Source organism: Barbus barbus (genome assembly GCF_936440315.1).
Source record: "Barbus barbus genome assembly, chromosome: 12".
In the NCBI taxonomy this organism is placed as follows: Eukaryota; Metazoa; Chordata; class Actinopteri; order Cypriniformes; family Cyprinidae; genus Barbus; species Barbus barbus.
The window spans coordinates 16,204,782-16,220,963 of NC_136740.1; the positions used below are offsets into that span (position 1 = coordinate 16,204,782).

The 16,182-nt window shown below is 36.6% G+C and overlaps 1 protein-coding gene across 1 annotated transcript in view; it reads left to right on the forward strand.

Moving 5' to 3' along the window:
* Positions 1 to 10,279: 10,279 nt before the first annotated feature.
* The window catches only part of LOC306877707 (small conductance calcium-activated potassium channel protein 3-like), a gene marked incomplete at its 5' end in the record, with an annotated part of 48,197 nt that continues 42,294 nt past the window's right edge, over positions 10,280 to 16,182 (forward strand). The window contains one exon of the mRNA XM_079429626.1: positions 10,280 to 10,369. Coding sequence (XP_079285752.1) covers positions 10,280 to 10,369 — 90 coding nt within the window. The remainder of the gene's footprint in view (positions 10,370 to 16,182) is intronic.

Sequence of the window (16,182 nt, forward strand, 5' to 3'; positions counted from 1 at the left end):
AATCAATACTTAGATTTTTAGATGTGAGGAAGTGTGCAGATGCTTCAGTTGATCAACCTGTTGCCTGTGCACAAGGTTGTAGGGGTCTGTGTGTATATATGGGTTTTTATGCAGGTAAATAAGTTAGAAATACACTACCATTCAAAAATTGTTTTAATGTTGTAATAATAATAAATGTTCTTGAGCAGCAAAACAGCATATTAGAATGATTTCGTAAGGATCACGTGACACTGAATACTGGAGTAATTCAGCTTTGCAATCATAGGAAATTACACTTTAAAAATTGAAAATGAAAATGAAAGACTGAAAATGTATTTTGTTCATTATTAAAACAATAGGTGTTGATGGAAAGTCCCTACCTGTGCTTGTGTGTAAAGAATTTGTAATCCATCTCTAAAACACATATATAAGGTGTGATCCAGTGGGCTGCAGGAATCTAATCCCACTCCTGCCACACAACGCCTTTACAGCACTCTCACGGGAGCAATAATCATCAGTGCATAGAGAAAAAGAGAGCGCGAGAGATGGACAGCCAGAGGAAGGGTCAGTGAAGGAGAGAGGAGCAATAGTGCACTGAATTAAAAAGACCCTCGAATGGCTATTAATGTTAAGATTAATGTATGTGTGTGTACTGTATAACTGTGTGCATGTAGCTGAGGCTGTGTGTGTTTCCATTTTTTTCCTTGGCCTCTGAGTGTGTAATTGGGTTTTCAGGGGTGTAATGGTGTATGTCAGTGTGTAATCAAGTGTGTGTGTGTGCCAGTCCTTGTGTAATTGGGCTTATCTGTGTGTGTGTTTTTCATTAAGTGAGATACATTACTGTTTTTGTAACATTTGATTTTGGTGGAGGTGTGTGTTTTTTGCAGCTTTTTGTTTTGCAGTTTAATAAATCCCATTGGTGGGTAACTCCTATATGGCAAGCTGATTTAACATTTATTCATTTACAATTCAGTTTCCACATACAGTTATAATTCTTGAGATCTTGAATTACATGTTCACTAAAATGTAAAAATATGAATTCTTGAAACAAAATGACAGTCACTCACAGAAATCAAATTATTAATTTAAAATCATTAATCCACAGTTTTACTTGTGGAAATGTAATTATTAAAGGTTTAGTTCACCCAAAAATGAAAATTAGTCCATGTTTTACTCACACTCAAGCCATCCTAGCTGAATATGACTTTCTTCTTTCAGACAAATCCAGTCGGAGTTATGTTAAAAATTGTCCTGGCTCTTCTGCTCTATCATTGAAGTGGTTGGGTGTTTCTGTTCAACAGTCCAAAAGATGTCAAATAAAGTGCATCCATCCATAATAAAACGCACATTTCACGGCTCCGGGTGGTGAATAAAGAATCCTTGCATTTTTGTAAGAGAAATATCCATATTTCAAACGTAATAAACACTTCTCTCTCTCTTCATCTAACTGTCATATGCGGACGCCATTCCAGCGGATGACGTATCTCGTCTGTGTAGCGTGACTAGTGAGAGACCAAAACAAAATGCCGGTCATGAATTAGAAGTACAATTTAGGATTTGTAAAGAAAAATGTCAATGGATTTCAATATAAGCCAAGAGGAGACTGGTTTTCCTTTGCTAAAGTAAGGAAACTTTGCTTCCTATGCTCCTGTAAACAAACTCGTGAGACTAGCATATCTCAGAGGCATGCGCTGCACATATGTCCTACGTCATCTGCCGGATCAGCTTCCGTGTATGACGGATAGCTGAAGTGAGAGAAGAGAGAATTTGAAATATGGATATTTTTCTTACAAAACGCACAGATTCACTGCAGGGGGCTTTTAATCACCCCCCAGAGCCGTGTGAGGCACGTTTTATTATTATTGGCAGAAAGAAGAAAGTCATATACACCTAGGATGCCTCGAGGGTGAGTAAATCACAGGCTAATTTTCATTTTTGGGTGAACTAACCTTTTAATATCAAAATGGCAATTTTTTGTAGAAAACAAATACCAAGATATATTGATATTTCAGCTAGTGAAAATTAAATATACAGTTCAGTCATGAAACACTAGATGGTGCAGGCTGACGGGTTGTTGACGTAACTGATGATATGCAGAGAGTTAAATGACTTGGCACAAGCTGATTGGTTCATGCTGCATATGCAGCCAATGAGCTTTGTAAGGCCTTGCATTTATATGGCTAGTTAGCATTCACTTGAGATTCTTGCAATGCACTTTCAAAGTTTCTCTGAAACCCTTCACCTTCCCCAGCTCCACCTTTGTAGATCTGCTACGGGTTATTTTATATGCTATTTGTGCAGCAACAGTATGTCTTAAATACTCATGCACCGTATCGCCATATGCGTTGGCAGTAGCAAGTTCCTGTACTTGCTTGCAGCAGCAGCAATAATCTAGAACTACAGCAATAACCAACAGCAGCAGCAATTCAGCAGCAGCGTAGCAGATCTATTCCGCCAAGCCCAAATACATTAACATTGTCATATCCATCACCATGCTAAAATCTTCAGAGAGTTGTCATGATTGAATTTAAAGGGGACCTATTATGCAAAAATCACTTTTATAAGGTGTTTGAACACAGTTGTGTGGCCGCAGTGTGTGAAAGCAAGCAGCCTATAATGGTAGAAATCTACCAACTCATTTTTTTTATCATCTAAAAAAAAAAAAATCACAAACATTCTCTCCAAAAGAGCTGTTTCAGATTCTCCCTCTGTTCACATCACCGAGGGGAAAAAGTCCCACCCATTTGTGATGCTGCCCTATAAGCATAAAAATGCTGTAGCTGCTGGAGATATACAATGTCAGCGCCAAAGAGGCATTTCAAGTGTTGTGTTTTGGGATGCACTAATGAATATAGGAGTCTCCATAGACTCCCTTCATCTGAGCCGCTGAGGACACTGTGGTTAAGTTACATTGTCTAAGGAAATGTCCTGGAAAAAATTGGTAAAGTCCCCAATACGTGTAGGGATCAATACCAACGCTTCGTGCGCGGACGTCAGCTCCAGACAAAGTAAGTATCATGCGTTTGTTTTCCAAATTGCCCTTCTGAAAGAGCTTCTTGGCACTCTGTAAGGATAATGATGCTAAAGCTACCATCATCTCTGCCTGTTTTCACTGGTGCTGCCCATGAATGATCGTGAATAGAAATGTGGTAGTTAAAAGTTGCATATGAAAGCAATGCGAGTCGATCGCTTGAGTTTGTTGAGCTCATAATCACGAGTGGGAATTATAAAGTTTGTGATAGCATGCCATGCACCATGAAACCAGCTATGTTGTTATTTTTATTGCGCTGTGCTCCCCGTCTGTGTAATTCATAATCACAAATTTATTATGCACAGTACAATCAGATGACTGACTTTTAAACAGAGTATGTTTTCTATAAAGATAGCAGGCTTGTACTAATAGGGGAATGTTTAAAAAGTGAAAGAGACGTGACATACGGCATACAGCCATTTGCAAAGGCTAGAGCTGCTAATGCGGAGCTGGAGCTCTTGAAGCTCCGCCCTCTTCTCCGGGAGCAACAGCTCATTTGCATTAAAGCAACATACTCAAAATCAAAAAGTACCCTAAAAGTGTCAATTTTAACAAGCTATAAAAAAATGATCTGTCGGGTATTTTGCGCTAAAAATTCACATACACAGTCTGGAGATATCAGAGACTTATATTACATCTTGTAAAAAGCAGTTAATAGGTCCCCTTTAAGTCAAATCAGCTTGACATAGGAATAAAAAATCACATATGTGACCCTGGACCACAAAACCAGTCTTAAGTCGCTGGGGTATATTTGTGGCAATGGCCAAAAATACATTGTATGGGTCAAAATTTTCTATTTTTCTTTTATGCCAAAAATCATTAGGATATTAAGTAAAGATCATGTGCCATGAAGATATTTTGTAAATTTCTTACCATAAACATATCAAAACATCATTTTTGATTAGTAATATGTATTGCTATGAACTTAATTTGGACAACTTTAAAGGCAATTTTCTCAATATTTAGATTTTTTTGCACCCTCAGATTCCTGATTTTCAAATAGTTGGATTTCAGCCAAATATTGTCCAACCCTAACAAAACATACATCAATGGAAAGATTATTTATTCAACTTTCAAATGATGTATAAATTTCAATTTCGAAAAATTGACACTTTAGACTGATTTTGTGGTCCGGGGTCACATATCTGTTAAATATCTCAATTGTTTCTCCTACATAGTAATGAGACTGAAAAGAGAGAATTTTACTTAACACTCCTAAAAATGTGTCCATATTTAGATAATTTTTTTAAAATACTGGTTTGGATATAAATGAATATAAGTCATCTTTACCTGCAGTACAGATTCATTCATAAGCTGACATGCAATAGCTGCTTTATCAGAGACAAACAATCCTTTCAAGTCTCATTTTCTACTATAGATTGTAAGTATCCACCTCATATTGTCAGTCCTCTGTCGTGTGTCTTGTGTTCCTGTCTCTTGTGTCCATATTTGGTTTCTTTCCTGTCCTTGTTTAATGTGATCATTAGTTAATCCTTGTCCAGCTGTGTTTGTCTCGTTATCTATGATTATCCTGTGTATTTATAGCCCTGTCTATTCAGATTGCGTCTGGTCTACTCGTTATTCCCCGGTGTTCCTGTCTGTGTCAGCCTTACCTTGTTTTGCCCTGTTTTGTTTGGTGTTATTAAAGACTGTATTTTGAGTTTACTCCTCGTCTGCGTGTTCCTCGTTCCTCCCTCCTGTGTTCACCGTGACACATATAGCAATCTTTTAGTTTTCTGTTATAAAAATATCCCGTTACTATTTCGTAAGAGAAACCTCTGCAAAAGGACCAGTGCATGAGGAGCTGTCCTAATGAATTAAACTGAATCAACCTTTTTGCAAACCCGTTTGAACGATTAAATAAAAAAAGTGATTAATCCGTGAATCTGGCATCACTAGTGTTGTTTCTAAACAGCTGATTTAAAAAAAAAGTAACTTGGTACACTGAAGGGTATACTTAAATTTCATGTGAAATATATAGTGCTGTCAAACGCTTTTGTTTACATAATATATGTGTGTGTACTGTGTTTATTATGTCTATATAAAGACACACATACAAACATATTTGCATGTATATATTTATATTCATATAAATTATATATATATATAAATATATTTTATATATAAATGTAACATATTTTTCTTAAATATATACATGTATGTGTGTGTATTTATATATACATAATATATATACACAGTACACACACATTTTATGTAAACAAAAACCTTGGATGCGATTAATCATTTGACAGCACTAGTAATATATTACAAATAGTAAGCTATACTTTTTTCAGTTTGGATTCAAAAGATTAATTAATTGTTCTAAAACTAATATGTGTTGATCTCATTTGTGTGGAATTTTAGAACAAAACAGTTCATACTTAAAAGAAACAGAACTAAAAACTCCAAGTCAACTAAACTATGAATGAGCAACCATTGAGCAATAAAGTTCCTCTTGTAAAGGCGAAACAGATCATGTTCTCATATTACCAGCTGGGACTGGGTGTGAGTGTTTGTGCTGGTGATGTATTTATTGTCTTGTGTGTGTGTGTGTTTATAGAGGTTGATTGTGGTTTATTTGCTGTGCATTTCTGGAGTGAGTGTAGGTCTCAGGGTGAATGATAAAGTGTGGCGCGTGTGTGATTGGTTTGGCCAGAGGGTTCACATCATTAGACTGCTTGACACAGACAAAGTGCTCTGAATAAAGGGGAAAACACACAACACAGCACATACAGTGATGTTAATCATCTGCAAATCTATCTTTGCCCTGGACAAAGTTCCTTTAAGGGTCGTTCCCAAGCGTGCACGACGAGTCCTCAAAAGTGAAGCCATCGCGTCTCAGTTGCGTCTCAATTTTTTCCAAAGATGGTTTCTGTCAATTTAGGTAGTTTTTTATCATGGTGATTTATGTACAAGTGTTAGTTTTTCTTAACAAGTTTGCTTTTAACTACTTATTTTATGCTATAAAAACGGGGTGTGGTGTTATGATTGTGAGCTTGCGATTGGGTCTTCAGGAGTTTGGGCACCTCACGAACTCTACTGTGCAGACTCTGGCTCCAAATGACGTAATGTTCACAAAATGACAGCGGCCATACTAAGAAAGTTTTGGCTTCACTTTTCTATAGTGGAAGGAACTGGGGACGTGTCGTCCATCTTTTTTTACAGTCTATGGGCGGTCCAGTCGGCGGCCATCTTGGTAATAGCTGTCGGAAATAGAAATATAAGTACATTTTATAATTAAATTGCAGAAGAACTAAAATCTTCATAACTGTTTGATATGATTACATTTAAATAACACATTAAATAAATAACTCAGTCAACTATCAATAACTCTCAGTCAATAAAATCAATAGTCTAATCAGCATTGACATTTGACACTGATAGTATCATAAATGTAGCTTCTTCAGCTCAAATAATGCTAAAAATGCTATTTCTTAAGGCTAGCTAGTCCAGCTAATGTATATAAACAAACTATATCAAAAAGCCAATCGGCTGTTATACCAACCGCCATGTTGAGCGTTCTGATTTCTCACATTCATTTTTATGAGTTGTACATCTCTTCCCCTTATATTTTCTCTGGTCTTGAATATCAAAATATTCCTGAAGGATTTTTGTGTCATGCTTGTTTTATCTTTAAGCTTGTGTGTGGGACACGCCATCCTTCCTCTTGTGGTTAAGCTGTGAGTGTTTGTTTGTGTGTCAGGATCTGAAAAAAATCTCTCGTTCCGTGTGTGTGCATGTTGTAGGTGGCTTGTATTTGAGATTTTTCAAGTGAGTCACTTCACCCAACATCAGCTGTAAATGAAGAAATTGAAACAAGAGGAAGTAATTACATTAGAATCACAGATGACTGTGTGCATTTGTGGCGGTGCATTCAACTGCGAATGTGTGCGAGCGTGTTCGTGACAGACAGAAGGCTTGAAGATGACTGTGTGTTCAGACGTCAGAGACGATTTGTTCGGTGTTTATGAAAGGACCAGGGAGAAGTAAAGAGAGGATGCTGAATAGATGGAGGAGAAATTAAAGGAAGACTTTGAGCGTGTGAGAGAATGCTGATGGAGTTAATGGAGCTCAGAAAGCTTATTAGCTCTGCATGGTGTCCATCATGACCTGGATCAATAACTGCTAATCTAGCCATGAGTCTGGTCGTCATACTCTCCGTTCACACACTTATATATAACATGAGCTATGATAGTCATGTCACAGACAAGGAGGACTCACTTAGTAGGATGGTAACACATCATCAAAAAAAGAAGAAAAAACTCTGTCATGCAGGGAGAGCGAGAAGAGAGGCTGGGGGAAAGTGAAAGGAGAGCGAGATTGAAGTTCTGACCTTCATGGCACATATGCATTAAATATAGTTAGCATCCTCAGCAAAAAGCCTCCAGTAAAGATCTCTCTCAACTTTGTGTGATGTCTGATATGACATGTTTTCATTTCAAGGCTCACATTTGTTTTTTTTAAGTAGTTCATATAAATTTCCTTTTAATTTAGTCAATATGTCACAGCAGTGCTCATTACAAAAGGACCAGGCCAGGGTCTCTCTCTCTTTCCTATTAAAAATCCACTGGATCCACAGAAGGTGCAACTGTTTGTAATGTAATGCAATATAATATAATTACTTTACATTATTTTGCACTATTATATTATAAATTATATTATTTAAAAAACGGAAATTATTGATATAATGATTTATAATATAATGTAATATATTACATTATATTATACTGTAATATATTATTAATTATATAAATAATTTAATTATTGTCCATTTTATTTTATTGAATTGGTATATCATTCCAGTAACAAAGATAAAATGTGTGGAAAATGACATAAATGTGTCAATTTTGAAAAATGTATCAAACATTTAAAATATTTATCAGCATAAGACAGTAAAATGGTCCTTATTGCTCTTGAAATAACAGCCTATATAATGATCATAATTAAGTATTTTTAGTATTATTATTTAGCATTATTAATTATTAGAAGTATTTTTATAGCTATAGGATTTGTCTAATAATATAAATTTATACAATTTATGATACGTTTCTGAGTGGTAGAGTCTTGAGCACTTGTATCATGTATAATGTTCATTTAATTTTGTTGTGCTATATTATGTTTTTATATGTTTTGAAATTGTGTGTCAATCATCATTTAAATAAATAAAGTAAATTAACCTAACCCTACTTTTTAGAAGTTAGTGCTGTGAATTCTTCATGCTTTATGCATATGATTCTCTTTATTTCTATGACTGTTATGCTTCATTGTGTGGTTTGTTGTTACAGAAATGGCTTATTCACGATGTGAGTTATGCATTCTGACTAGCTTGTACCTTAGTTCAGGTTCACCTGTGCATTCGCATTATTGTCTGTGCATAGTTTTATTTTTTTTATTTTTTTTGTGTGCATTAAAGTTAGTTTCCGGACAGCTTTAACAATAACCAACATGGCCAGAATGATGTTGTTTCAGGACCATCAGTGATGAAGGAACATATCCTGTTCGGATAAATCACATTGAGCTTATCTCTAAGACTCGTTTGGAAGCCTGACAGAGACTGAAACACAGCAGTTGCTGTATTGATAAGCTGTAGTCCCTGGATGGGTACAGTGTGGATGTGCTCCAGTCAGGAGCCCTGTGTATTTATATATGTGTGTGTGGGTGTGTGTCAGTGTGAGAGTGAGAGACTGTTTGAGGAGCCGTGGGTCCCCCAGACACCACTGTCTGTCTGTCCATGTAGAATAATGCTTCCAGGACGGAGGCTTAAATTAGACCCACGGGTGGCCAATCTAATAATGTGTGTGGTTCAGCTGGACATCATTGAGGCTCAGGCTGGAAACAATTTAAAACTTTTGCTTTTCAGTCAGGGGAGAGTTTAAGCAAGCTGTGTGTGTGTGTGTGTGTGTGTTAAATGAAAACTGTGATGATTGCAGCAGGTAGTAGTGTATTTCTAGGTGTCAAGTTGAGATCCCTGCAATCACACACAGGCAGACACACATTTGAGCAACCATGACATTGTGTGTATATGGTGTGATTGGAAGTGATGTGCATGTAATCCATAGATTATAAAAAGACACTAAAAATGTCTTGGCAGACTATATGGTACAGATGCACATGCTGTGATTGTGCTGTTCATTTCTTATTTAAAGAGATAGTTGACCTAAAAATGAATGTTCTATTATCATTTACTCATCCTCTTGTTGTTCCAAAGCAGTGGGATTATTTGTCTTCTGTTGAACACAAAAGGTTAATTTTTTTAACAATATCAATTAGTGAAGGAGGAGTGGGGCTGTCAAGATTAGAAGAGGTCAGAAAAGGCCCATGAATTGTTGTTTTTTTTATGTCTTATTTCCACCAAGGCTTCATTTTTTTTGGGGCGGGGGCAAAAATACAGTGAAATAGTGAAAAGGTTTTATTACTGTTTTTTAAATTTAATATATTTAAATGTAATGTATTCCTGTGATGGCAAAGCTGAAATTTCTGCAACATTACTCCAGTCTTCAGTGTGACATGATCATTTAGAAATCATTCTAATATGCTGAATTGCTTAATAATTATTTCCTATTATTATCAATGTTGAAAACGGTTGTGGTGCTTATTATTTTTGTTGAAATCATGATGCTTTATTTCAAGATTAATAGAAATAGAAAGTTCAAAAGAACAGCATTTATTTGAAATACATTCTAAATTTCTTTACTGTCGTGACATTTGATCAATTTAATGCATCCTTGCTAAATAAGTGTTCATTTTAAAAACTAAAACAAATAAAAAAACTTGCTGACCCCACACCACTGAACAGTAGTGTATATTTCAAATCTCCTGATGCCATATGATAGTTTTGTGTGAAATTCCAGTTGTTATTCATGAGAAAAGTAACATCTGACAGTCTCTGATCTGATCTCATTGCAGGACATTTTACCACATGATTAAAAACTTCCATCTGTTCATCACACATATCTATCGTATGATTCCAAAGTCATATGGATCATTTTTATGATGTGTCTGGTGCTTTTGCATCCTTTTGAAACTTGAAACCTCCAGTCCCCATTCACTCAAATTGCATGAAGAAAAAAAAGTTTTCAGAACTTCTCATATTGTAGCGTCAAGTCAGTCACATGAGTTTGGAACGACATAATGCAAGGCATATCATTTTTGACTATCTCTTTATTTTATTTATTTATAATTAAACACACAGGGTTAGCAAATATTTATTTGTAAAAAATAATGATGAATGTGCTAATAACATTATTTGCATATGTTTTACAGAGCTCCATGTATTCACTGGCGTTGAAGTGTCTTATCAGCCTTTCCACCGTCATTCTTCTTGGACTAATCATCGCTTACCATGCTCGAGAGGTGCAGGTAAACACAAATAATCATCTCACATTAGTGTCTATTGTTAAGGTACGAACCATTTTACGACTGTTCTGCAAATTTTTAGAGACGAAATCCAACTATTGCAATAGTAAGAGAATAAGAAGACTGTAATTTAATGTAAAGGTGCAAGATTTGACCATGCAGATTTCGCAACTGGTTCAACCAGAGAAAGTGAAAGTCGTGACGTATTGTCAAGTATGGTGACCCATACTCGAAATTGGTGCTCTGCGTTTAACCCATCCAAGTGCACACACACAGCAGTGAGTAGTGAACAAATGCACACACACACCGTGAACACACACCCGGAGCAGTGGGCAGCCATGCTGCGGCGCCCGGGGAGCAATTGGGGGTTCGGTGCCTTGCTCAAGGGCACCTCAGTCGTGGTATTGAGGGTGGAGAGAGCACTGGACATTCACTCCCCCCACCTACAATCCCTGCCGGCCGGGGACTCGAACCCGCAACCTTTCGATTACGAGTCAGACTCTCTAACCATTAGGCCACAACTTCCCCAAAGTTGGGGAAGAACGCCTTGCTCACGTGGCCAGTCACATGAATGAATGAATGAATGATGCATTTATATAGAGCTTTATTGTGTATTGCTGTACACCCAAAGCGCTTTACAATCATGTGGGGGGGGTCTCTCCTCAACCACTACCAGTGTGCAGCATCCACTTGGATGATGCGACGGCAGCCACACTACAACGGTGCCAGTGCGCTCACCATACACCAGCTACAGGTGGAGAGGAGAGAGAGTCACTGAGCCAATCAAGTGGATGGGGATTATTAGGAGGCCATGATAGACAAGGGCCAGTAGAGGGAATTTGGCCAGGACACCGGGGTTACACCCCTACTATTTACGAGAAGTGCCATGGGATTTTTAATGACCACAGAGAGTCAGGACCTCGGTTTAACATCTCATCCGAAAGACGGTGCTTTTTGGCAGTATAGTGTCCTCTTCACTATACTGGGGCGTTAGGACCCACACAGACCACAGGGTGAGCACCCCCTGCTGGCCTCACTAACACCTCTTCCAACAGCAACCTAGTTTTCACCGGAGGTCTCCCATCCAGGTACTGACCAGGCTCAACCCTGCTTAGCTTCAGTGGGCAACCGGTCTTTGGCTGCAGGGTGATATGGCTATGGCTGTGATTGTGTGCTGTAAATAAAATTAATTTTATTTACAAATTTATTCTTATTATTGTGTAAAATGTATTTTAAAATACTTATTATTATGTAAAATATATTCTTATTATTCCAAGCATATTTTATAATGTATAATCCAATTTATTATTTGATTATTTAAATGTCCTGTTTAAAAATAGAAAAATAGTTGTATATAATTATACGCAATATATGTCCGTTTATAATACACATTTTAAAATTGTATTGCATACTTGCCACTGCCATAATAAAGACCCACTTCGAATATTTATGTGCTTTTCTTCTCTTTCTGCTCTCACTCACTGTGCTGGAGCAGTTATGAAGTATTGTTCTTTTAAATACTTGATTTCCAGCATTTCAGAAATAAATATGTATGCAAACTACACCGAAGTACAACAGTTACCGTACGGTGTTCGGGAGTGCTCAAAAAAGGGTTTAAACGCTGAATTTTGAATCGATTTCTTCTCGTAAACTCAGAGATGTGGATTCGGACGGCAATTAAATTACCACACGACCTTGGTGTTTGTCAAAAAACAGTAGTAATTCGGCTGGGGATTTTCACGGGGTGGTGAGAGAAAAACACAGACGTCTTGGATTGGGACGGCAATTAAATCACCAACTACCCCCTGTATATGGTGAAAATCACTTACTCCCCCCTGAGAAACAACTACCGTCCAAATCGGGCCAAAGACCGTGTAAAAGAAAACAAAAAAAAAGTAACAAATTTTTTTTGTAGTCAGTATCTCTCGCCTCTGTCTATCACACCAGTCTGCTTGTTACACTGTGATGGTGTCAAAAATAAAACAATGCAGAAAAACAGGAGGAAAAATGACATTCAACATTTATTTTTTTGTTTTTGTTTACATCCTCCCCCCTTTAGTGTGGCATGAAGAACAGATGAGTAATGTTGTTTTAGGCTGTTGCCCTCAGCAAGGGGAGCTGAACTCAACCGCTCATTAGCATTATGCTAATAGGAAGGTCAGCAGTGGAAAGTCGCTCACAGCAGCCTCAGTAGCCAAACACACACACACAGTAACACTATCAACTCCCTTTAAGCTCTCTGTCTTTCCTTCATACAGACACAAACTTCTTTGAGACGTTTAGTATTTATGATATTTTTGGGTGTGTTTGTTCCTGCGTGTGAGTCATTTTGTGACTGTTTGACAGTTACTTGAGAAAGGAGCTTGTCTGCCCTTTTATCAATGAATACATGAATAATCCTCTTCATTTCCAATATTAGCATAAACACACATGCACACATTTGTACTGTAAATATATGGCAAGGAGCTTCCATTGACTTTTTTTTCTCCATTGAGTTTTTCAACGCGTGATATTTTCTTCAAATTTCACACAAATAATTTTGACTTGTTTTATATACTGTAACATGAAAGAAATTGGGGTCAGTCATTTTTTTTTTTGAGGAAATGTTTGCTTTTATTCAGCAAGAATGCATTAATTTGGTCAAAAGTGACAATAAAGATATAATAGAATATTAAGCTGTACAACTGTTTTCAACATTGAGAGTAATAAGAAATGTTTCTTGAGCGCCAAGTGATTTCTAAATTATCACTTAAGATTGGAGTAATGGCTGCTGAAAATTCAGCTCTGCCATCTTATGAATAAATTACATTTTAAGATTTATATTTAAAAAAACTTACAGACACACAACTTTTGACTTGTACAGTATGTTATATGTGTGTTATATTTGTTATATGTTGTAAAATTAATTGATGTAATATAGGTACAGTTAAATTGACTGTACGACCCACTATACTTAAAATTTCAACATGATGTCAAAACTTTCCACGTTTGCTTTTGTAATTTACGTTCCTGCGGTCAGCTATTGTATCTTTCCAGTGTGCTTCACTCTCTTTAAAAGCCACAAAATGCAACTCCATAATAAATTTGTAGTTAATTAATAGTTAATATATTTGCTTTGAGCAGTGTTGAATCATGGAACATGGGCATTCGAGGGCAGCAGCGTTCTCTGGGATGACACTGGGACACTGTGTGCAGAGACAGCTCTCAGTCCAGTGGCCCATATTAGAGGCAGTTTTCTGGGATTGTGCCCACTACCCGTTCTGCTGGCTCCCATCATTGAAGTCGAGCAGTGACGTAGCCTGAAACATTTTCAGAGTGGTATCCTGTGCTTTTACTTTGCCTCGTCTCACTTTGGCTGCTATCTGTCTGCACCATAGGAATAAGATAAGCGTCTGCCCATGAAAAAAGTCTCCTTATCTTCTAGAGACCAAAAATGAGGGATGGATGATAATAGTGCTGTACAGATATAGGTCAACTTAATCAAATCACAAAATATACACTACTGTTAAAAAGTTTGGGGTTAGTAAGGTTTTATTTAATTATTTGAAGAAATTACTCAGCAAGGGTGCATTAATGCATTGGTCTTAAGTGACAGTTAAATCGTTTACATTATTTACATTTACACAAATATTTCTATTTTAAATAAATGCAATGTATCATGGTTTCTCCAAAATATTAAGTAGCATAGCTACATATTTTTACATACATATCAACATTTTTCAATTACAATAATAAGAAATGTTCCTTAAGCAGAAAATCAGAATCTTTCTGAAGGATCATATGACAATAAAGACTGGAGTAATCCAGCTTTGCCATCACAGTAATAAATTACATTTTACAAAATATTAAAATAGAATACAGTTATTTTTATTTTTTTATATTTTTTTTCCACAATAAATCAAAAACAAAGCTTTCTATTTCAGATATATGCTGTTCTTTTGAACTTTCTATTCATCAAAAAATCCTGAACAAAAATGTACACAACTGTTTTCAAGATGAATAATAATAATAAATGTTTCTTGAGAAGCAAATCAACATTGATTACTGAAGGATCACTGTAGCCGGGTTTCCATCCAAAATTGCGAATTTAACTTATGCGCAAAATTGGAATATCGCATAAAACATTTGTGAATAAGCACCATCCAACGAGTCAAAGAGAACAAAATCCTCTCTTCTTGATAAACGGGCACTAAATATCACTAAGAAAACTAGGAGAAGCCACTGAATATAATGATTTTCATATATAATAAATTACTTGTGCCTCAAAGCGAGCAGACAAAACAATAAATGTGGTCATTGCTTTTAGAGGTGGATGCCTGCTGTTTGGGAGGCAATTTTACAGAAATTTACTGACAAAATTGGGAGGAATACACAGAGATGAAATTTTACAAATGATAAATTATTCAGACTTTGCTTGAGTATTTAAGAATAACCATAACAACATTTCAGATGCTGCGCAATGAGATCGGTCCACTGGTTTGTCAGGTTAGCCATCCCATAGAGCAAAGTGACATGACTTTGTTGATGTGCGAGGAGGAATTTATTCACAAAATGTGTTTCCATCTCCCATTATTCGCATTAACCCTTTTTCGCACAAGTCAAAAACCACCTCGAGCGAGCATAAAAAGGGATTTTTTTCCCCGAAATTTGTTTTTTCCATCACTCGTTTCTGATGCGATACCTAAAAATGCGTATAAAAACAGGTAGATGGAAACATAGCTTGTGACAGTGAAGATTGGAGTAATGAATGCTGAAAATTCAACTTTGCCATCACAGAAATAAATTGGATTTTAAAATATATTCAAACAGTTATTTTACAATATTACTGTGTGTGTGTGTGTGTGTGTGTGTGTATGTACAAATATACATACATGCATATATATATATATATATATATATATATAAAACAGGCAAATGTGTGTTTCTTTACAGTTCACACATTTATCCAGCAGAATATTATTACAAGCTCACACATGCACACAGCATGTTCTCCCTTGTTTTCACTTCATCTCTGTGTATTCCTCCCACTTTGTAATTTACCCCATCACTCTTTCACTGTCACTCCCTCTATCAAATTATGCCCGTTCTTCTCTCTCTGCTCAAATCAGTTCATTGTGTGCTTTCTCTTTTTTTTTCTCTCCGACAGTTTTCCTCACTCTTCCCCTTTAGATACATGTTGAGTTGTTTGTTCTCTCTCTGCTTGTATTTTTACCTTCATTCAACCTTCCCTTGCCCCCTCTGTCTGTGAGTCTGTGAATTATTTGTCTGCTTCAGGCTCTTTTAAGCTGCTGCTGTCAAGCACATGCACAGATATATAGCGTCGGCACTTCTTTTGCTTTCCGTTTCAGGCCAATACGTGTGTGGTTGTGTAAAGGTGCAGACTGTGTTTCATTCATTTACTGGATTGAGAAGTTTCTCATGCACGCTTGGCGTTATGCAAGTGTTTCCGTGGTGATGAGACTCTCTTCCTGTGTGTGAGTCAGACTTCGGCAGCTCTTTCCTGGACAGAGATTGTCTGTGTGTGTATGTATGTGTGTGTTTTTGTGTGTCGACATGGTTTAAAGGAGATAAAAACATGATGTGAGTAGGTGTTAAGGGATGTTTTTGAGGAGAGAGATAGAGAGGAATGAGACTGGAATGACTGTTCCTACTTCATTCCCAAATTTATAAAGGTTGCAATTTAAGACGGTATATTGATACATTATCTGACACCTTAAAGGAATAGTTCATCTAAAAATAAAAATTGTGTCATGTTGTTCTAAACCTGCATGACTTTCTTTCTTGTGTGGAAAGCAAAGAAGATATTTTTAAGAATG